At 42.0% G+C, this 24,722-nt stretch overlaps 1 protein-coding gene across 2 annotated transcripts in view; it reads right to left on the reverse strand.

The window, feature by feature from the left end:
* Nucleotides 1-372: 372 nt before the first annotated feature.
* smyd2b (SET and MYND domain containing 2b) overlaps nt 373-24,722 on the reverse strand; it is a 94,151-nt gene continuing 69,801 nt past the window's right edge. For both annotated transcript variants that reach the window (XM_052098622.1, XM_052098624.1), the window contains 8 exons: nt 20,206-20,330; nt 19,331-19,398; nt 15,571-15,673; nt 6,376-6,486; nt 6,065-6,185; nt 5,446-5,620; nt 1,561-1,669; nt 373-644 (listed from right to left, as the gene is read on the reverse strand). In XM_052098622.1, coding sequence (XP_051954582.1) covers nt 555-644; nt 1,561-1,669; nt 5,446-5,620; nt 6,065-6,185; nt 6,376-6,486; nt 15,571-15,673; nt 19,331-19,398; nt 20,206-20,330 — 902 coding nt within the window. In that variant the 3' untranslated portion in view covers nt 373-554. The remainder of the gene's footprint in view (nt 645-1,560; nt 1,670-5,445; nt 5,621-6,064; nt 6,186-6,375; nt 6,487-15,570; nt 15,674-19,330; nt 19,399-20,205; nt 20,331-24,722) is intronic.

Below are 24,722 nucleotides of genomic sequence, written 5' to 3' on the forward strand. Positions count from 1 at the left end.
AATATCTTATTTCTCTCCTTGGATTGTGCCAAATGTTTAAAATCCATTAGATGCTGACCAGGAACGTCCTTTTTTATGGATCCAACTTCCCAGTATATGATGTACAGGAGCGTTTCTCTCTTTCTTCCTCTGCTTTCTTATGTGACCATGATCTTGTTTTGGTAACAAAAATGCTCTATGTAATATATATATATATATATATATATAACAGAGAGTATTTTTGTTATACGTTATATACACGTTTTTATCATTTTTTTTATATTAACTATGTCTTGTTGCTGTTTGTAGTGTTGTGCACTGGAAGACCAAGACAAATTCCTTGTATGTGTATACTTGGCAATAAAGTTGGCCAAAAAAATTTTTTTTACATGTGTTTTATATATGTGCAAATAATTCACATTTTTGACATTGCCATGAATGCTTAAGCATTAAAACATGGTTTTCTCTATGTTGTGACTATCCTTTGAATAGCTAAAGTGTCATAACATACATTCATGAAAACTCGCCATTCATTTATTGTTATAGAGTGATATTCATGTGTGTTAGAGTTTTCATTATTTGCAAGGGTCACTTCTTATTTCCTGTTTGAGCTCCAACACATATGCGTGATCTTTGCCATGAACCACCTCCATGATGGCCAACGCCTGAAACAAAAACACAATTTTTATTCACTGCTGGTGAATTAGTCATGAAATTACAACATTCCTGGACATTTTCTTCCAAAACACAAATTATATACTTAAATCTGATTCCCTGCACTTAAGGTTACTTGGCTTTAAATAATAATCTGATAGAGCAGGATACTTGAATGTAGTGACAAACTTTGAGGCAAAAAATATATATAATTATATATAAATGTACATAAAACTTAGAGGTAGTTTACCCAAAAATGAAAATTCTCCCATTATTTTTTTCACCCTCCAAATCATAAGACGTTCTTTTTAAAAAACAAAATGAGATGTTCAGCAGAAAGTTTTTACAGTCGACACTGCTCCAAAAAGGACAACATTTATGTACTATAATATATGTGCGACTCATGAGCTATATTTCAAGACTTCTGAAATCATACTATAGCTTTCTGTACTAGGTTTGACGTCAAAAACAAGATCCATGAGAACTAATAACATCACTGACATCAAACCTGGTGAGATGCATCTTGATTCCATATTTTAACTAAACGTATATAAGAATGAATTTTGAGAGCTTTGGAGGAGATTTTTTCAGTGAAAAACAACTTAAATATTGGCCTGTTCTTCACATAAAGCTATCGTATGACTTCAGAAGTCTTTTAATATAGTGCATGGAGTTGTATCAACTACATTTATGATATTAAATGGTGTTTATTAAAAAAGAAATTGTAGATTGGCATCTCCAGTTACCATTCATTTTTATTAATTGAATGAAAAAGAGCACCATGAACATTCTATTTTATGTTCCATGACAAAAGTCATATAGGTTTGGAGTGACACAAGGGTGAGAAAATAATAGCAATTTTTTGTGAATTATCCCTTTAACCTACCCAAGTCAAATTTATGTTTTGCAGGAACATTGTGCTTATACCTTTTGAAGGGTGTTGATGCCAGTGGACTTTCTGTTGAGAGCGATGTACAGTCTGCCCATTTTAAGATACATCGATGCTATATTCAGAGAGAATGCTGGGTAAAGCACACTACAAAGAAAACACTGAGGTTAGTAAAGTATTTATATACTTCACACTTAAAATTCACACTTAAAAATGTATGATTTCCTTTGCATTACAATATCTCAAAGCAATTGTCATCTACAGAGTAACCACAGGTGAAGGTCAGCACCTTGATTCAAATGTGTGTGGGTGTGTGTTTTTTTTTTTTTTTTGTATGTACTCACTAAAGTAATGCACCACTAATTTATTATTTTACAGACTTTACTGATTATTTAATCAATAAACCAATTATACTAATTTCTTTTAAATTACGTACCATCTAAAACACTTTTCCCAAAAATGATTCATTAAAAAAGTTTATTGTCGCACACAAATTATACACTCAGCACCTCTGAAAGCATTTCTTTCTTAAAATGACTCGTTAGAGGGTGCACACATTTCAGTTGTCACAAAAACACATATGTTATAAACATAATTAATGTTTTAAATGTATTTCAAATGTATCAGTGGTTTGTCTTCTGAAGTGATCCAATCAGTTTTGGTTGAGAACAAACCATAATATAACTCCTTTTTCGCTGTAAATCTTGCCATTGCAGTCTGTCGGCACGATCATGATTTCGCAACACATTCTCACACCCCAACTCTTCACATACGGACGCTCGGGCAGGACCCCTTGGCGTCACTTATTGACGCGCTGGGTGTACCTGTGGCGTCATTTTACGACGCGTCCGGTTTTGAAACATAAAAAAACAGTTGGAGGGCCATTGTAGCCTATTCCTTTTTATTTTTATTTATTGCAGTCTCGAAATTTCAACGCTACACGCTCCGGTTCAGAGATACATAGAAGTCTATCGGACTACCCTGCGCGTTGAAAAATTACGGCAAAGGTATACCCGGCGCGTCAATAAGCGACGAAACTGCCCAAGCGTCCGTATGTGACGAGTTGGGGTGAAGTGCTTGATGCATGCTCAGAGCACTAGATGGCATGATTACACTATAGGATGTAGCGAATCAGCTCTATATTCTTCCACCATTAGGTAGCGAATCAGCTCTATGAAATATTAATAATCAATCATAACTTGTTATAATCGATTATGAATATTTGGATCAGTTAATCGGGTTAACTTGATGTAGCTACATTAACATTACAACCAAATACTCGGTTCATCCCGTGAACACTCAATATTGGTTATTAATTAATTAATTAATAGAAAGGTACATTTCCGGGGCATGGGAAATGTCTTTCTTACTAAGTATTAAGAGCAAGTAGTCAAAATCTATGATTAGTGACTTTAGATATGAGCTTGAGACACAGACAACTTTACATGTGACATGAACAAGACTTTATTAACTAGACTAAACATTTAAACTACTCTAACATACATATACATACATTCATACAGTTTACCAAGGGAAAGAGGGCTGAAGCAGAATACAGGAAGGCAAGAAGTTATAGCATTGTTTGAAGTTCAGCAGATCAACAGCCTGAGCAAACCATCATATTAGTTCTGACACGCCCTTTTTAGAAAGGGGTTAAGGATACTTAATGTATCAAATAATGAGACTAAGTTTGATACTTGCATGTCCCATTTGAATTAAACTGTCCTGATGCAATTTGTTGAGGCTCCAGTTGATCTTTGATGATGTTGTCTTGATGAGAGAGAACCAGTGGGAGTCAGAGAATCTTTGGTGAATGGAAAGTCAAGGCCGTAGCCTGGCACACGCTTGGGAGACCTTGGGGCCTTCTAGTTTGGCATCATTCAGCGAGAGAGTGAGAGAGCACAAGGCTCAGAGGGCAAGAGAGGCAGGAAGCAAGAGAGGCTAAGAGCGAAGATAAGAGAGGGCTAAGGGAGAGGGCTAAGAGAGGGCGAGGAAGTGGGCGCAGCAATTTTATACCCTCAGGAAACAGGTCCCACCTCTCATTGGCTCGACCAATAAGAAGGGTTTAAGTTCTAGGCGGGAATTTGGTTTATTGCTCTTTGTTGTAAAATTGCCCATTGCATGTGCAAGAAAGAAAATAGGAAATATACTTGTAATACTAATATGTTGTTGTTATCGACATATCATGTACACAGTCATTTCAATCTTCAAAATACCAAGTTATAGAGACCAAATATGCCACACATATGATTTTGGTTAACCATAGTATGCAAAGTCTGAAACATTAACCCATTAGTTTGCAAGAAAACATAGATCAAGCACATTTAAGGGAAAATGTGAGATGGCACATTAGATACATGTCAATATTTATCACATGGATATATAGAATATATATATAGGATTAACAGGGTTCATTTCTCTTTCTCAGTAAGAGAATGAAGTGAGGGTCAGCACTTCTCTGAACATTCCTTTGGAGGTCGTAAAAGTCTCCCTTACTCTGGGCATGAGAGAGTTCCTTTGTCAAAGCTCATTTGCATGTTTATGACAGTAAGAGATTTTGGGCTGAATGACTCAAAAGATAGTAAAACATCGCGTAATATCATTCTACAGAGATCTTATATTCGAATTCAGCTCGGACAAATCGTAAGGTTTAATTTGATACCAAGAAACATGTGTTTAGTACACTTAGAAAGGGAATATACACTGAGGCTATTAAATATGAGGCCTCAGAGTTTAAAACACACAACTGAAACAGTTCTAACGAGTTTGATATACCTCAGAAATACACAACATACAGGGATTACACGTATTTCATTAGCAATATGCAGTTCTGTGTTTAACTGAAAAACACACACACATTTTTACGTTCAAAGTTTCCCCCTTCCTGTCCACACGATATGCACGTGGTGAGCATGCGGATGTCACATGCGGTTCTCTGTCAATAGTTCATTGTCTCTTTGTCAATACATTTATTGTGCTTGTGGAGACTGGTTGGCGCTATTTCAGTAATTAGGGGAGTTTTTAACAGTAAGTTCTTGTTTGTTCGTGAATCTGTTAAGGCCACTGATCCTCCGCCATACCTTACAAGGAAGTGTAATCAAGCTTGAAATCGTGATTGTGCCACTGCCTACCGACTGCAATGGCAAGATGTACAGTGATCACCAAAGAGACTGCAGTCAAGATTTATTGTGAAAAAGGAGTGACATTTTGGTCTATTCTCATCTAAAATCGATTGGTTCACTTCAAAAGACATTTATTAAACCACTAGTCATATTGATTACTTTTATGAAGACTTCATGTGATATTTGGACCTTCAGAGTTCTGGCCACCATTCACTTACAGAGCTGAAATATTCTTCAAAAAATCTGTATTTGTGTTCAGCAGATGAATGAAAGTCATACACATCTGAGTATTGTACACATCTGAGTAAATGATTAAATTTTTATTTTTGGGTAACTTTCCTTTTAATTAACTTATAAGTAATTCATTTAATTGAAAGTTGTAACTGTAATCAGATTACAAGAATTCAAAATGTAGTTACATTTTTTAAGTGATTACAGTAACTACTTACTTTGCAAGCATCGACAGATTACACATTTATGGAGGTTCCATGCACAGCACAAGTAATAAGGAAATTTGTTGTTGACTATTTTTATCAAATTATCTGTAAGTTGTTGCAGCTCTATTTCAAACCTAACTAGCTTTTTCTGGGAAATGTTTTACTTAATGTGTGTGTGTGTGTGTGTGTGTGTGTGTGTGTGTGTGTGTGTGTGTGTGTGTGTGTGTGTGTGTGTGTGTGTTGTCTTTCTTTAAAATTGAAAACAAAATTCAATGTTACACTCATACATTTTTAACTGTGGAAGAAGTGTCTAAACACTTTTGTAGCCACTGTATTAATCACATGAGTGTATGTGTTTATATACCTGTATGGCTCAATTACTTTCTCCCCATATCGAACTGCTGCATGATAGTTGTCCATGAAGAGGCAGATGCCCATTGCCTGATACATCATATGCAGCATGTAAACATTGGATTCTTCAAACACAGCACTCATCTTATCAATGCTTAGCTCACACATCTCCAACAACTCCGCAGGACGTCAACAAATGTCAAGATACAATAAACCTCAATATTTGACTCCACTTTAAGGTATTTAATGACCTCACATATGACAATAGTGTATTAAAACTGACTTGATATTTTACAGAAAATGTAAATTCTGTGATCATTTACCTTCATGTTTTTCCCAACGCGTACAGAAGATGAGGGTGAGAATAATCTTTGCACAATTACTTTTTTAACTGTTCTTAAACTGTTCAATTCCAATGTTAAAAACAAGCAGCTGATGTTTATTTTGAACAAGATCCCTAATAATTTCTGTCTGATCTTAACAGTTTGAGCTGCACATTTCAGCACATATAACTTGATGAATCTGATATGGCCCCTTTAAATATCAGCATAATGAACTGAAAATTATTTAGCACTGCAAGTTTGCAATTAATTTTCTCAATACAAAGAGACATGAGTGCCATAAAAGGATATTTTTGTCATGTTTGGCCCTGCGGAAGTTTTCAATGGTGTTCCGAGCATAACGCATCATATCCTTAATCTCCTTTTCAGTGATGTCATCTGTCAGCTTCCTCACCTTCATCTTAATGAGATCCTACATACACACATAAGATTATAATAATATAATATAATATAATATAATATAATATAATATAATATAATATAATATAATATCAAATGTATGCAACAGGTTTAAATGATGTGCAGTAAAAGTAGAGTGGAAATACAGTTGTGTGATTTTGCCTGGAGCAAAAATATCTCTCTCTCCAAACATGTATACACACCATGGATTTGGTTGTGCATTCTTTGCAGTTACAGTTGAAGTAGTAGACATTGCGCAGTCTCTCAATCCTGTCTTCTGTGGGGTACAGCAGGTCTATATAACTGGTGTATATCTACAGACACGCACGCACACACACACACAAACACAAATGTCAGTAAGGTCAGGATAACCGCAGAGTTGAACATCAGGTTTATGGTTGCATGTATGTGAGGCACAGGCCTGGTGATAGGTCCACCTGCACTTGACCCACATGTGCGCAGTTTGATTGACATCAAACACAGCCCCTTGATGACAGCCTTCCCTGCTTTCTTCACAGCCATTGGATACAATTATTTTATTGATATTTTAGATTTGTTTCCAGTGAGATATTGAGTTTATATAGTGACTTTGCTGTTGTAAACATTACTGTTTCTACTCTAGAAACAACATTCTTTAAATTTTTTTTTTTTTATCAATTATTTAATTATTAAATAATTATACCGTGACTGCCTAAGGGAAACACGGGAGTCCGCTCGCCAGAGGGGACAGAACCGTGGTGTTACACACAGGGGGAGTCCGAAGGAGGCTTTACCTGTGGAGCACCTATACCAGTACAGGGTAGCTTGCGGTACCCGCAGTGGCTTGGGTCGGCGAGTTCCTCCGCTGAACTGTGACCCACGAGGGCTAGGGAGGAATCAACCAGTGTCCCAAACCTGAGATCTCCTGGGAATGAAGGCGCACTGTTTCCCCTGGTTAGGGGGAAGGGCGCTAGGTGCAAGTGATTCACCCGGTCAGATCGTGGGCGTGCTACCGAGTTCTACGGGCTCGGTACCTGAGAAAACACGGGACGATACTGACTCAACTCGAAGATTGTAGAATCTCGCAAAAGTGTTAGGTGTTGCCCAGCCCGCTGCTCTACAAATGTCTAATAGGGCAGTGCCCCTAGCCAGTGCCCATGAAACGCAACACTCCTGGTGGATTGGGCTCGGACCCGCAAGGGTGGGGGCACGGCCTGGGTGTGATAAGCCAGGGAAATGGCGTCGACAACCCAGTGGGCGAGTCTCTGCTTGAAGACAGCGTTCCCTTTCTGCTGTCCCCCAAAACAGACGAAGAGCTGCTCAGAGCGTCTGGTGCTCTGTGTGCGGTCCAGATAAATACGCAAAGCGCATACTGGACACAGCAGTGAAAGGGCTGGGTCTGCCTCCTCCCGGGGCAGCGCTTGCAGGTTCACCACCTGATCCCTGAAGGGTGTGGTAGGGACCTTGGGCATGTAGCCCGGTCGCGGTCTTAGGATCACGAAAGTGTCTGCCGGACCGAACTCCAGGCAAGCGTCGCTAACAGAGAACGCATGCAGGTCCCCGACCCTCTTGATGGAAGCAAGCGCGATCAGCAGGGCGGTCTTGAGAGAGAGGGCCCTGAGTCCAACTGAGTCAAGCGGCTCGAAGGGGGGTCTCTGGAGTCCCGTAAGGACGACCAAGAGATCCCAGGAGGGGAACAGGTTAGGGAGTTATCCTCCGGGCACCTTTTAGGAACCTGACGATTAAGTCGTGCTTACCAAGAGACTTGCCGTCTACCGTGTCGTGGTGGGCCGCGATAGCGGCGACATACACCTTGAGGGTGGAGGGGGACAGCCTCCTCTCCAGCCTCTCCTGAAGAAACACGAGCACTGACCTAACTGCGCACTTCTGCGGGTCTTCGGCTCGGGAAGAACACCAGTCCGCGAACAGACGCCACTTTAGAGCGTAAAGATGCCTGGTAGAGGGGGCTCTGGCTTGATTGATTGTATCTATGACGGTCGATGGTAGGCCGGCTAGATATTCCGCATCCCGTCCAAGGGCCAGACGTGGAGGTTCCAGAGGTCTGGGTGCGGGTGCCAGAGCGTGCCCCGTCCCTGAGAAATAAGGTCCTTCCTCAGGGAAATTCGCCAGGGAGGGGCTGTCGTGAGGAGCGTGAGGTCAGAGAACCAAGTCCGGGTGGGCCAGTAGGGGGACACCAGAATGACTTGCTCTTTGTCCTCCCTGACCTTGCATAGCACCTGTGCAAGAAGGCTCACTGGGGGAAATGCGTACTTGCGCAGCCCCGCAGGCGTCTGCCCCGAGGGGAGCCTCTGTCCGGGCATACCAGAGCGGGCAGTGGGAGGTTTCTTGGGAGGCAAACAGGTCTACCTGAGCCTTGCCGAACCAGTCCCAAATCAGCTGGACCGACTGGGGGTGAAGCCTCCACACTCCGCCAGTCAAGCTTTGTCTTGACAGTGCGTCTGCTATCAAATAGAGGTTGCCGGGGATGTGAGTGGCGCGCAATGACTTGAGTCGCTGCTGACTCCAAAGGAGGAGACGACGGGCGAGCTGTGACATGTCGAGGGAGCGTACTCCGCCTTGGTTTATGTAGGCTACGACCGTGGTGCTGTCTGTCCTGACTAGGACGTGTTTGTTCTGAATTAACGGGAGAAACATCTGCAGGGCCAGAAAAACAGCTCTAGGCAGTTGATGTGCCAGCGCAGCAGGCCTCGGTTCCACCGGGCTGCAGCTGCACACCCGTTGCACACGGTGCCCCAACCCAATTTGGAGGCGTCGGTTGTGACCAGAACGCATCGGGGCACCTGCTGCAAGGGTACTCCTGCCCTTAGAAAGCAGAGGTCTGTCCAGGGTTTGAAGGTTTGGCGGCAGGCAGAGGTAACTTTTACATTGTGCGTGCCGCGGTGCCATGCTCATCTCGGGACTCGAGTCCGGAGCCAGTGCTGAAGTGGTATCATATGCATCAACAACAGCGGTGCGGCCGCTGCGAAGGATGCCATATGCCCCAGGAGCTGTTGGAAACGTTTTAGCGGGACCACGGCGCCTGGCTTGAAGGAAGCGAGGCATTTCAGCACTGACTGAGCACGCTTGTTGGAGAGACGTGCTGTCATTGAGACTGAGTCTAACTCCAGACCGAGAAAAGAGATGCTCTGGACCGGGGAGAGCTTGCTCTTTTCCCAGTTGACCTGAAGCCCCAAACGGCTGAGGTAGCTGAGCACCTGGTCCCTGTGTGCGCATAGTAACTCTCGGGAGTGGGCCAGTATGAGCCAGTCGTCGAGGTAATTGAGTATGCGTATCCCGGCTTCTCGGAGCGGGGCAAGAGCTGCCTCTGCGACTTTCGTGAAGACGCGAGGGGACAGAGACAGGCCGAAGGGGAGGACTTTGTACTGATATGCCTGGCCGTCGAACGCGAACCGTAGGAAGGGTCGATGTCGAGTGCGAATTGAGACATGGAAGTACGCGTCCTTCAGGTCTACCGCTGTGAACCAATCTAGATGCCGGACACCAGATAGAATTTGTTTCTGGGTGAGCATTTTGAACGGGAGTTTGGACAAGGTGCGATTGAAAACTCGCAGGTCCAAGATCGGTCGTAAGCCGCCGCCTTACTTGGGTACAACGAAGTAAGGGCTGTAGAAACCCTTCTTCATTTCGGTTGGAGGGACAGGCTCTATCGCGTCCTTTAATAGAAGGGAGGCGATTTCTTCACGCAGGGAATGGGCATGTTGGCCGTGTACTGCGGAAAAATGTACGCCCACGAAGGGGGGCGGAGACCTGGCAAACTGAATTGCGTTACCGAGTCGAATGGTCCGGTGCAGCCAGCGTGACGGGTTGGGCAGTGAAAGCCACGCCTCTAAACTCCGTGCTAGGGGCACCAAGGGGACAAGTTTTTTGGACGTACCCGGCGGGGCTTCGCAGCGGTGCCGAACAGGTAACGCGGCGTCGGGAGGCAACATGGCGTCCCGGGGCTCCTGTGCTGAGAATAAACTCAAAGCACTTACCTTGCTCCGTGCATCCGGCAGGGGGCGGGTTCGTGACTGAGGAGGAGGTCTGATGCTGACGTCCTCTGGACTCGTCTGAACCGGCCGGCCGGGGAACACTCGTGGGGCTGAAGGCGGGGACACCGCGTCCATGGAGCCGGGACTGTTGAGGCCTGAAAGCAGAGTGCCGTGAGACCGGCATTTCTGGGCCATGTGCCCCAGAGACAAAGGAAATAGCTCTTTTATTGAGAATTTGGGTACCGCAGCCCTTGTTAGGTGGTGCGGCAAATGAAAAAACAAAGGATTCTCCTCCCGGCCCTCCACCAGGGGACGGAGTGGTCTTACCACCTCCAGAGCTAACGTCTTGGGCTCTGGGTGCATTGTCTCAGGAGCGCCTGGGAGCCTTCCCGGTCCTCGAGGGGGTCCCTGAGACAGGGGGCGTGCGCTTCCCGCGGTTTGCTCGACGCTGGGGCTGAGAGCTGGGCCCGGGTTAGGCGGAGCAGGAGCTCGTCTTCTGGCCGCGGGAGGACGCCCTCGGCGAGCAGACGGGGCATGGGCTGTGGCGGCAGGCTTGCGGCGAGGCATGATGTGAGAGATGGCCTCCGTCTGCTTCTTTACCATGGAGAACTGCTGGGCAAAGTCCTCGACGGTGTCGCCGAAGAGGCCGAACTGGGAGACAGGGGCGTTGAGGAAGCGAGTCTTGTCGGCTTCACGCATCTCGACCATGTTCAGCCACAGTTGACGTTCCTGGACCACTAGCGTGGCCATCGCCTGCCCGAGTGCCTGCGCTGTGACCTTCGTCGCTCTCAGTGTTGAGCGCAGTTCCTGCAGCGTGTCAGGGATCAAGCCACCCCCGTGCATGTTGCGTAGTGCCTTGGCTTGGTGGACCTGCAGGAGAGCCATGGCATGCAGAGCGGAAGTGGCGCGTCCGGTGGCGCTGTAGGCCTTCGCTGTCAGCGAGGAGGTTGCTCTACATGTCCGGGAAGGGAGTACGGGGCGACCTCGCCAGGTGGTAGGGGTTCCGGGGCATAGATGGATCGCAACCGCCCTATCCACCTGGGGAATCGCCTCGTACCCGTGGCGCGCTCCGCCATCGAGGGTGGCGAGGGTGGACGTGCCTGTGGCGGTGTGACGAGTGGACAGTGGTGCTCTCCACAAAGACGTCAGCTCGTCATGTACTTCCGGGAAAAACGGAACCGGGGGGGCGAGGCTGTGAGCGGCGCCCAGACCCCAGGAACCAGTCGTCCAGCCGTGATGGTTGTGGGGAGGATGGAGGGTTCCAATCCAAGCCCACGCTGTTGGATGCCCGGGAAAGCATGTCGGTCATCTGAGCGCCGGCCTCAGCCTGGGCGTGCAGGCCCGAAAGCGGCAGCCCAGGGGAGTCCTCAGCATCAGATACCACGCCCTCCGATGCCGTGGCGAGCTCATCTGCTTCCATCGCAAGAGGGTCGGCAGACTGGCTGTGAGGCGAGTTGCCGCCGCCTCGAGCACGGACGGGAATCAACGAGCGTGCTGGGGTGCGGGTAGTCCGAGGGGGCGTACCCGGCGGAGCTGCACCCGCTGCCATCCCCAAATCACCTCCATCGCCAGCCGCATTGTCCTCAATCCCGTGGGAAGAAGGAGCAACAAGGGGGGCGGCTGGAATGGCTTGCTCTTGTAAGCAAGTCGCGACTGCAACGTTGTCATGGTCATGTTCTCGCAGTGAGAACATGAACCATCCACAAACGCAGCCTCGGTGTGATCACTACCCAGACACACGAGACAACGCCTGTGGCCGTCAGAAGCGGAGAGCACTCTACCGCATCCAGAAACAACACAGGGGCGGAAAGGCATCTTTATAAAGACGCGTCCTTAAAAGGACGTTCAACGCCGCTGTGTTTTGCTCTTTTAGAGGAAATTACTCTTTTAAATAAAATCACTCTTTTATGAAAAAAACTTGTAAGAGTTCTTTAATCTGCGCTGTAGAAGCGCCCAGGGGCAGGAAGTGCACAGCCGTGCAACAGGAGAAAGCCGCTGTTGTGCGCCGTAGAATCCAACAGCATGCAGCAGAGGGATAGCAGGAACTCGGTGTGTATACGCAGCAGTTGCAGACACGACCATCGCCTCCGAAGAAATTTTCTGAATGAACTCCTGTATTTGCGCCGCTTAAATACCCGTATGTCCGGGGGCGGGACATGCAAATACTGGTGGCCAACTCTCATTGGCCTTTTTTCATAGTTCAGAGGTGAATATTGGCGCTCAAGAGAGACCCCTAGTGTCGCTTCTCTGACACAACGTGGAGAGAGCGACAGAAGGGGAAATGGATATTCACAATTCAAGGACTCCTTTTTTATCTGAACTCGCTCACCATTTGTGTAATTTAATTGCAGGAAACTCCCAGATCACTTCCAGGACATATGTGGTAGGGAATCAAGGCCATCACCAACTACAGTTGCCTGTGACAAAGATGCCTCCCTTCCAGATGCGCTGAATGACTTCTATGCTTGGCTTGAGGCGCAGAATGATGTGATGATGATGTGAGGAAAACTCTACATAGAGTCAACCCACGGAAGGCTGCTGGACCAGACAACATTCCCGGCAGAGTGCTCAGAGGGTGTGCAGACCAGCTGGCAGATGTTCTTACCGACATCTTCAACATCTCTCTGAGCAGTACCGTCGTTCCAACGTGCTTCAAGGCCACCACCATCATCCCCATGCCAAAGAAGTCTTCAATGTCCTGCCTCAACGACTACCGTCCCGTCGCACTCACACCCATCTTCATGAAGTGCTTCGAGAGGCTCGTTGTTAGGCACATTAAGACCCAGCTGCCCCCCTCACTAGACCCACAGCAGTTTGCGTATCGTCCCAACCGTTCAACAGATGACGCCATCACCACCAACCTCCATCTGGCTCTTACCCACCTAGATAAAAAGGACTCGTACGTTCGAATGCTGTTCATAGACTTCAGCTCAGCATTCAACACAATCATTCCTCTGCACCTGATTGGAAAGCTGAACCTACTTGTCCTGGAGACCTCCCTCTGCAAGTGGATCCTGTACTTCCTGACTGGGAGACCTCAGTCAGGAATTACATCGGGAAAAGCATCTCCACCACCACCACACTGAGCACTGGGGCCCCCCAGGGCTTTGTGCTCAGTCCAATGCTGTTCACTCTGCTGACTCACGACTGGGCAGCAATGCACAGCTCGAACCACATCATCAAGTTCGCCAATGACACATCCGTGGTGGGTCTCATCATCAAGAACGACGAGTCAGCATACAAAGAAGATGTGTAGCGGCTAACAGACTGGTGTAGAGCCAACAACCTGTCTCTGAATGTGGACAAAACAAAAGAGATGGTTGTTGACTTTAGGAGAGCACAGAGTGACCACTCTCCACTGAACATTGACGGCTCCTCTGTGGAGATCGTCAAGATGACCAAATTCCTTGGTGTTCACCTGGTGGAGAACCTCACCTGGTCCCTCAACACCAGCTCTATTACCAAGAAGTGTCTCTACTTTCTTTGAAGGCTGAGAAAAGCACATCTCCCACCCCCCATCCTCACTACATTCTATAGAGGGACTATTTAGATCATCCTGAGCAGCTGCATCACTGCCTGTATGGGACTTGCAACATTTCGGACCGCAAAGCCTTGCAGAGGATAGTAAGGACAGCTGAGAAGATCATCAGGGTCTCTTTTCCCTTTATCAAAGATATTTACACAAAATGCTGCATCCGCAAATTAACCAGCATTGTGGATTACCCCACACACCCCTCACACAAACTATTTACCCTCTTGCCATCTGGCAAAAGGTAACTAAGCATTCGGGCCCTCATGGCCAGACTGTGTAACAGCTTATTCCCCCCAGGCATCACACTTCCCAATACTCAGATACTGGACTGACACACACACACACACACACACACACACACACACACACACACACACACACACACACACACAACAAAGATGACTTATCACTTATACCTGGCTGCTACCTCAATAACTGCTATGTCTATAGAACACTATTTCATAGTATGTTATGTTTACATTTGGCATTTTTAGAACGCGTCATCTTTTTGCGCTACTCAGATTACAAATGTGTACTGGTCGGCACTGCACTGTCTCTTACTGTGCCTATTGTCCTGTCCCTTTAATAATTTATTGTACTGTCTCGTTTTTTTCTTTCCACCTCAGTAAAACACACAAGATGCTCTTTGGACAATTCTTAAATCATGCTGGATAACAGAGCTTTTGTTCATGTCAGCTCCAGTGCATGCTGTTATAAATGCAAAATCATCCTTTTCAAAGCATAAATGAAGACATACCAAATGTAAAGAGAGTGTAATTTTCCTTATATCCTTATATATATATTTTAGTAAATGCTGATTCAACTTCTACATAAATTCAAATTTTCTGTTCCACAGAAAAAATAACAGCATATGAGTTTGGAACAACAAACTGAGGGCGAGTAAATAATGGCAAAAGTTTCTTTGTTAGGTGAACTATTCCCCAACTTGTCTAGCAGAATGAATGAATGAATGTTACATTTTTATAAAATGGTCATATCAATTATAGAACTGTCACATTCATTTTTAAGACACTCAATACTCAAGAAACGCAGGCATCAAAACCTACAGGCCAGTTTCACTACTCCTCTTCATGGCAAAGCTCTGTATAGGATTTATCTATTTTCATATAACTGTCAAATAGCTCTATCAATCAACCTTAAAACTGGGCCTCACCACTAAAACTGAAACTGAAGCACACTTTACACACACACTTTTACACCCCTTCTATTCTTGTATCTGTGATCTCATCAGGATACAGCATGCTCAACCTCTTAAGCTATCCCAAATGTTTGCCTCAGCCAAGAGTGCTCCTGCTGAATCAGGTAATAGACATCCTTTGGTTTTATCACTAGACAAAAAAACATCTAGATTTAGAAAACAGGGTGACTGATAACACATCAGACCAGATGAACTTTGCTAAATAAAGTCATGTGTTGTGGCCTCAGATACAAGTAGATTCTGGCTGCCAAATATTCCAGTGAAGCTCACATAGTTTTTTTTAGAAATGCTGTTTCAACTCAATGTGAAGCCATGTTTATGACATTGAGCAACTCTCCAGTGAAGTGTCTATCTTTCTATTTGATTTCTGACCAGTGTTTGATGAAGAGTTTGCCACTGTCTGAAGAGTTTGGCCCATGCAGTCACTATGTTTTCAAACGGTTTCCCTTGACACATGAAATAATTTAGTAGTTTAATTGGGTATGTGAATGATGTACCTAGACACATACAACTAATCGGTAATCTTTGAATATGTCCATTTAGTCTATTCAAAAACCTAACAAACAAATACCTAACAAAATCCACTTCTCAGTACCTGCCTAAAGAACTGCAACTTCATTTTTGGTAATTTAACTGGTGAACATTGTCCTCACAAAATGAAAAGCAGCATACTGACCTCTTGACCTGGACTGATGTCCTGCACAGCACGCACTTCTGCATTAATACCTCTGAATGTGACAATGACATTTGGACAGCAGCTGTGATTCATCAGTGCAATGCTGAGAGAGAGATACAATACAAGAATATGAGACTGCTCGACAACTGGTGTCTCTATTCTGATATTGTGGTCGACAGCAGGGGAAAACGATGCTAAATGCAAATAATAAAACGTGTGTGTGTGTGCGTGCGTGTTATGGCTGGGCAGTTTTTCAGATTTTTCTGATAAATTCTCATTTGCATTTTGACCATTTTCTTTTTAAATCGAGATTTTAGCTATAGTTAGATATGTTGTAAACCCATTAAAGGTTGAATAAGAGAAAAAAAATTCACAGTGCTTGTCTTAATGCCGCTTCTGATCTGATCAGCTGCACCTGTGTGACATGACTATGGATATTATATTACAAATATATTTGTAAAGAAATGTAAAAAGTAATAAAGTGTGTATAATATATATATATATATATATATATATATATATATATATATATATATATATATATAATACATTTTAAAATCTGACATAAATGAGTATTTGCACTTTTATTTCCTTATTTGGTTATTATTGTATTTATTTATTTCCTCATTTATTTCTACATTTATTTCTTTCAACATGTATTTATTTCTACATTTATTTAATTATAAATATTTATATTTCCATATTAATTAATTTATTTGTATTATTTCCACATTTATATATTTGTAAATGTCTGTGTCCATATGGTAATGAGGGGGCGTGCTTTCTACTTTAAGCATAACAATCTAGCTTAGAGCGCTCTAGAGTGAAGCTTGGAGGCCACAGTGATATCTTGTGGTTGAAAAAATATAATACTTGAAATATAGCCACAGGTGGGTGGGCGTGCATTTGTAATGGGCGAGAAATTGTAAAATGTACCTGTGAGTTGAGCAATTTGAATAGGAAATTAATTTTGTTTATTGAATGAATGACTTAGAGGTTGGCAAATGACCAAAATCTTTTATCACTGTATAAGTAATTTTATATGTCTGTTACTCTGTGTATGTAGAATGACCATACCTGTACAGACTATTTTCCAAAATGTCCGGGACTCTGCAGACAGAAACTGCAACTTCATCACATCTAATAACAGACATTTCGACAAAAAGCAGCACACTCACGTGAAATGATGCAGTATCAATTAATGCAAACACGCGGATGTTGGTGATTGGAGCTTGATTTATTCAGGGCCAGGAGAGTATAAATAGCCACACAAGGCAGCTCAGTGAGGGTGGAAAAAGGGTGGAGAGGGAGAGAAGCATGGCTATTCATTTGGAATTATCACTGCCAGATCAACATGGCATGAACCTATTTCTAACCAAACTATTCTCCTTTGGCCTACCCGCCGTCACTCTCCACTCTACACTGATCCAGCATTTTACATGGCATGCAGTTTCAGTCATTTTCGACTTACTCCAATCGAAAATGACTGTAACTGCATGCCATGTAAAATGCCGGATCAGTGTAGAGTGGAGAGAGATGGCGGGTAGGCCGAAGGAGAATAGTCGGAGGCAAAACGGAGTGTGACAATTTAAATGCATAAAATATAACACATATTCACATTTTCCAAGATACTCCATTGAGCGGATTTCTTCCATGCCAGTGGACACGCATCATAGTGTGGAGAGAGATGGCGGGTAGACTGAAGGAGAATAATTTGGTTAGAAATATATTAATGACGTGTTGATCTAGTAGTGTTAATCCAAATGAATAGCCGTGCGTCTCTCTCTCTCTCTTTCTCTCTCCTCCCTTTTTCCACTATCGCTGAGCTGCCTTGAATGGCTATTTATATGTACCTGGTCCTGAATATATTAAGCTCCTATTGCCAACATGCGCAGTTGCATTAATTGATACTAGATCATTTCATGTGAGCGTGCTGCTGTTTGTCAAAGTTTATTTTATTAGATCTGTTAAAGCTGCAGTTTCTGTTCAGATTGTATGCCAGGATTTTCAGCCCTGGACATTTTGGAAAATATTCTGTATAGGCATGGCCACTCTACATACACAGAGTTACAAACAAATAAAATTACTTAAACAGTGTGTAACAAAGTTCAATGAAAAGGAGGAGGCTATAACCAGCTTGAAGTGCAACTCATAATTTAATAATGAATTAAAGCAAAAGCCAAATAACAACCAAACATACAGGACAGCTGCCTGAAGCTCTCTCTCTCTATCTCGAACTGTCGTCTCCGGTCACCTTTATACCTCGCTCGCCTCATCAGGGTGATTGGGATCTGGGCATGCATCAACCCGCCCTCCTCCACGCTACACAGTGATAAAAGATTTTGGTCATTTTGTTCACCTCTAAGTCATTAATTCAATAGAGATCATTCATTTTCTATTCAAATGGCTCTACACACAGGTTCAATTAAAGGTTAGATTTTTGTGAATTTTTTTTATGAATGTTCAAAAGAATAAAAAATGCAGATTTTTTTCACAGCCTTCTTTGCTCATATTTACCAAGGGTGCCAATATTTTTGGCCACTACTGTATATACATATACATACACACTTTATTCATTTTTACATTTCTTTGCAAATATATTTATTTGTTTATTTATTTTTCAAATTGTCACATTTGGTCCTCCATACGCAGTGTTGGGGAGTAACGAAATACATGTAACAGAGTTACGTATTTAAAATACAAAATATAAGTAACTGTATTCCACTACAGTTATAATTTAAATCATTGATATTTAGAATACAGTTACATTCAAATGTATTTTGATTACTGAAGAGGTTACTTTGCATTTTATTGTCATTTGTTTTTATCAAGAAAATTCACGTTGGATCATAATTTCTTTATTCTAGTAAGACCTTTGATATTAGGGTAAAAATCATATTCTTGATACTTATTTGTATTTATTGTTTTCCTGTAAAAATATCTCAAAATCCTTAAAACAAGATCAATTAGATTGACCTTGTTTTAGAAACATTGCATAAGATATTTATGTTTTTTAGAGAATGTATTTTTAACATGTGCATTTTGTCTTACTGTACTGGCAGAGAGTTTATAGTCAAAGCAAGTGAAAAAAAATCTACCAGTGATGAAGAAGTAATCAAAAGTATTTAGAATACATTACTGACCTTGAGTAATCTCACAAAATATGAGCATTTTACAGCACAACTTCGTCCATCACGCATGTATACACTGACTTAAGACCATAACTAGCCTCAGCATGGTTATGTTTCTTTTATTTTTACCTATAAAAAATCTGCTACACATATCTATCTGCAGGAGTTTATGAATATACCAGTACACACAAATTGTTGGATATACAATGAGTAATTTCTAGATAACATTCTAGACAGACTTGGTTGAGATAAAATGTATATCTACACTGGCTAAAAAGTATTTTGCAGTTTCTTATTTTATTCTGTTATTTCAGAATGTGGAGTATGTGGATGTATAAGATTTTAATTTATTTTACATTAACACTATGTTGACAACTTCCCCCTGTGGTGCATTTGGTGCATTTGTAAATTTTTCTTGCACACCTTTGTTTCCTATAATGAAAAGAACTTGGATTTCTCTAACCAGGTTGCCTTGCATTCTAATAAAAAACATGCAATATGAATCATGTTGGAGTACATTTAAAAGTGGTATAAAATGTAATTGTACATCTTGAATCGTCCATGAGTTAGATTAAAAATCGAGATTAAATTTTTTCTCATATCGCCGAGCCCAGTGTGTGTGTGCTTACTCTGGAAAAACTGCTAATCCCAAGTGAGAGAGTTCTTCATCCTCAAGAGTAAAGCCATTACAGTGAACCTGTGAGAATTACACATTATCATTATTTATTACACAATTCTCTGGAATACTTGATTCTGACTGGTCAATCGCACCATCCAGCAGTCAATTATTTTTTGAAAAACAACCAAACATCCAGGAATTAAGTATTTCACCAGTCATCTGGGAATTGTCAGTTATCTTTCTTTCTTCTTGTATCACATGCAAAAAGTAAGCTAGTACAATTATTCCAGTTTAAATCAATATTTGATGTCCATTTATTTATCAATTTATTCATTTGGCAAAAAGCTGTGTAATAAGTGGGAAAATTAGCAGATCATCATTTCGCAAAATAAACACCAGCAGAACTCTGACAAGAACCAGAGGTTCTATTGGGCTGTTTTGGAGACTCTGCTATCTCTTTCTTCTTACATAATACAGTTTTCCTCAATTGATTTGACACATTTTACCATAGTAAGGTCAATATTCTTAAAACTAGGGGTGTATCTGTTCCTATTGCAAAATTATCTGTATTTGGATAGAACCGGATATGGCCAGGGCTTAAACTGAAGGCGTGTCTAAACTAAATGAAACGACACGTTTTAAATGTTACTCTATTACATTTATAGTTTCTATAAATAAAATATGCCTTGTAAATGCCGATTCATAATAATAGCCTAATAATAATAATAATAATCTTATTATTAAAATAATAAGTAATAAAATAATAGTTAGATAGTTAAATAATAATTAAAATTCTTAGTAATAAAAATAATATTATTATTATTATAATTCTTCACTAAATTCACTTGTCGAACTTGGTCAAAATGACTTGTAAAATTTGTTTACCTGTGAGAAGAGTGTGAGCAGGGCCTGATGATCAGGGAAGTCCAGATGTTTGGAGTAGAAGTGATAGAGTCCTGCTATATTTGCTTCAATCATTTCTCTTTTCTCATTATCCAACTCCTCCATATCTGAGAAGAACATATCCTAAGAACACATCCTACTGAATGGTTGGGAAACATCAGACAACAATCGGTGCTAAATCAAACATCATACCATAACATAATGTTGAGTAAGCACTAGAGAACAAGACACTTCTTTACTTCTTTACTTTAAATGTGTACAATTATTTCATTCATTATTAATTATATTAAAAGTTATAAAAAAAGGGCTGATGTGTTTAAGATCGAATGACAGTCATAAATGTTAACTTCAGTCTTGTAATGGCTTTAAGTGGCATGACATCTGCTAAGAAACTGATGTATGGATCAAAAGCTTGCAGACACAGCTTTCTTCCTTTGGCTTCTACTTTTGTCAGTAGGTTGGCGTTTTGTGAAAAAATTACACAACAGCTTTTCATCATGTTTTTTCCTTTTATTCTGTAAAATAGCCAAATCTATCATATAGGAATGAATAAGTAACTATGGAATGAATAAGTAACTATGGAACAGGGCTTTCCTTTCCCTGACAAGTGGTCATAGTAACATTCTGTTACTGTTTAATGTCAGGGAGTAATGGTGCTCTCATGTCACCTGTCAGTCAACTCAAGAACCTTGTTCTTTAGCATGATCTGGGCTAAAGAAGCACATTGTATGATACAATTGTTGTCAGATTTTACTGATGATTTTTAATACAGTATGTTATTTTATCTTAATCTTGACCAACCATTTTGGAGATTTTGGCCTTTCCCCACTAAAGTGGATAGAAGCTGTAATTTTATTCCGCTTGTATACATAGTGACCATCTTTGGAATGCTCCTGGGCAGCTATTTTCTGAGTGAAATGACTTGCTTTGAAAGGGATTTTACTCTGAGCTATTCACGTACTCAGACCTCTATTTGTGACCACTATTCATGTCTATGGCAACACTTATAATGCTAAAACGATTTTGTTTTTGATAACAGTAAAATGTTTATCACTATATTAATTCACTTCTATATGTTCTTGCAAAACGTTTAATAGCAAAAAATAATAAAATGGCATATCAAACAGAAATATGGGTTCACTACCTTCAAGTGTTGAGGCCACTGCCATATTGTTTTTTTTTTTAACATGACTTCACAGCTGTCACAGTTCCCCGCCTGTCACTTACTTTGACATCGTGTCGAAGAAGCGACACTAGGGGTCTCTCTTGAGAGCCTTTTGCATCTCTGATCTATGAGAAAAGGCCAATGAGAAATTGGCAGACAGAATTAGCATGTCCGCGACCCAGTAAGACTAGACCTGCGACCCACCAGTTGAGAAAAACTGGTCTACAGGATATAATTTTGTTTTTACTCAAATCACCACTTTGGTCACAAGTTTCAATTAGCAAAATTCAATATTCAATACTTCAATATAAGCATAGCATAAAATAGGACCTTATTAATTTTTTTTTTTAATTCTGTTTTCATAAAAATAATTCTAAATTCCTAATTTCAAAGATTTATAATTTTTTTTAAATGAAAAAGGTAATTAATCAAAAGAATTCATAAAACGTTCATCAAATTATAATATTTTATCATGGAATGTAAACACCTTAATCGGTGTTCCTATCAGCTTATCCAATGTGCTTGTTAGCTAATTACTTTTTCTCCCTATATAACTTGCCCATTGCCGTTGCTGTCTTGTGCCAGATTATCTTGTGCCATTCTGCCAAGCAGTTTAACTGTCTCTGTTCCAGTGGATCGGAGTGTGTTTGGCTTTGTTTTTCTCAGGCCACCTCAAACATTCATCCTCTTTCCGGTCAGCAGATCTTCACCCTCTTCTCTCCAGACTGGTTCAGCTCTGTGTTCCTGCTCCCCTGCTTCCTGATTCCATATTTATATCTCTTTCTGCCCTGTTTGGTTCCTCTCTCCTCCAGCTCACCACCGTCCTTTGTTCCGCTTGTCAGCCCATTCTTCAACGTTTATCTGTCATCGTTGGTGGCTCTCTGGGACTCTTCACCATCAGCACTCCCCTCTGCCCCACCTGCATCACTCCTCTGGCTTCAGCTGCAGTCACATCCATTGCCTTTGCTGCTCCCCAGTCCTCCACTGGAGTTATTCTCATCACCTTTGTTGCCCTGTTCGTTCTTCTGATTGGTATTTTCAAAAAAGTTTACTTCTATCATCTCTATAGTTTTTGGGTCCGCCCTTTTCATCTCTTCACACTACAATCTGGCCATTATGGACCCGGTGGGTGAGGCAAATTTAGGGGCTGTCCTGATGCAACAAGGAACACTTTTATTGTCATCACAGGAGCTCATTACTTCCTCTAATCGGGCGATGGAGGAAATGGCAGCCCAGATTGTGGAACTCCCCAACCAAATGCAGCAGCTCCAGATTGCCCAACCACCAGCATCACCTGCCACAGAAGCATCAGTGCCCCCTGCATTTGCCCCCTGCTATTCTTCCAGTCTCAGAAACTTTCCTGAATCCCCTGCTGCCCTATGATGAGTATCCCAAGTTCTGTCATTAATTAATTTCCCAGTGGTCTCTTGTCTTTGCTCTGCATCACTCTCCTCACCAGACTGGTAAGTGAGTAACAGCATTCTGGGACAATAAGCTTCTCTGCTGTGCATGTAATAATGATTTCTCTGGTGAAATGCCGAAAGTTCCATTCCACACAGGACATATGGTTTGAACTTCTCCTTCCTGTCTCCAGCTGCTGTGGTAAGTCCATTCTTTTTGCCTTTTAGAAATGTTGAGGGAAAGCACAGACGCACCCCATATAGACACATTTTGTAGACTGTAGAAATCTGGTGGGGCTGAAGAATTAGAGGTAAAACATGGCTTTCCAAGGAAATTATAGCGGCAGCATAGACAAGGAGATTATGGAAACCGTGACCTTGCAATTAAAAGACCTCCTTGTTCCCCTAACTGACAAGGGAGTAGATTTCAACTGGGACAATAATGAAATAATATCCTGGTATTCTGCTGAGGGCCAAAAATTGGAATCTAAAAGTAAAAACAAAAAGATTCCCATTGCTATGCTTTACCCACTTCGTTGCAATGACCTAAAAACCATTGCAGAAAATGAACAAACTATAACGAGCATTAAAGATATTGAAAGATTGCGAATGTTAATGACCTTAAGCGCACAGATAAATGCTTTTGCATGAGCGAGGCGATGGGGAAAAAAATTGACCAGCTCCAAAAGAAACTCCAAACCAGCAATAATGACATATCTGTTCTTGAAGATTGCTGTGATACTGCAGGATTCCCAGTAGCTGCAGTCAAGCAAGCAGCACTGGATGAAGCATTTGAGTTAGAGGCTTAAAATTATAGCGATGATGATGATGCAGCCGCGCTAGTGTGAGGACCATGGAGAGAATCTCGTAACCGAGCTCCCGATCAAAGGTTTGACGAGCAGAGTCAGCGAAGCCCAATAAGGACGATAAACCAAAAAAGTCAGTTAAAGTCACTGTACATAAAACTATGATGAACTTAAACTACGAAATTACTACAATGAGCCGCCCATTAACATGTGAGGAATGCTCTAGGCATAAACAAGTCATAGGGATGATGCCAAGAAGGGGCCCATTCAACCATACTGGGAAACACTGATGTTGCAAGCCACAGTGTATAAACTGGAAATCAGAGACATATGGCAAATAATACTCCTCACAATCCCTGAAGAGTTGAAACCAAAATTAACCCCTGAAATTAAATCTGAAACTATACTAAACAGAATTAACAATGAAACTGACGAAAATATCTATGCGCGACTAAGGCAAGCATTACTAGATATGAGGGGCCAACCCATGCTGATTGGGACAAAATCTTAGGAATCAAACAAGCAAGTAATGAAACATTCGAAGCATATGCTGAACGTTTATGGGTAATGTATAAGGAGCACTCATGTCTAGAAAATGCAAGCCGTGACCATGATGTATTATTACAACTCCTAAAAAATCATGCAGGCACCCCAGTCCAGAAGGCTTTGATGAATGTTATAGATCCTGCTGAAAACACCTTTAGAGCAGTAGTAGATTGGGGATCAAATATAGAGAATAGATGGAAAACTAAACCCTGTACCGTCACATCGGCACACTGTATAACATAAGGAAAAAGCACAGGCAAGTTTAAATTAAAACCACAAAATAAAATGTACTGTCATTTCTGTAAGAAACCCAATCCCGTGATGAGTGTCTGCCAGATAAGGGAAAGGGAACAACAAATACACGCGCTTCAGTAATGATGCTGAACTGTTGAAACAATTCTCAAATTTCCCATAGGGGTGCGTGGCCTCCATAGCGTTAGGGAGCATAATCAAGAGTGGAAACTGAATCAAAATAAGGGCTAATATAGGAGGCTGATTAGCCAACATACTTATTGATACTTATCGGTGCAACACGTTCCTGCACAGATATCACGCTACCCCTAAACAACGAAACGATTAGAA

Source organism: Xyrauchen texanus, chromosome 30 (assembly GCF_025860055.1).
Source record: "Xyrauchen texanus isolate HMW12.3.18 chromosome 30, RBS_HiC_50CHRs, whole genome shotgun sequence".
Classification (NCBI taxonomy): domain Eukaryota; kingdom Metazoa; phylum Chordata; class Actinopteri; order Cypriniformes; family Catostomidae; genus Xyrauchen; species Xyrauchen texanus.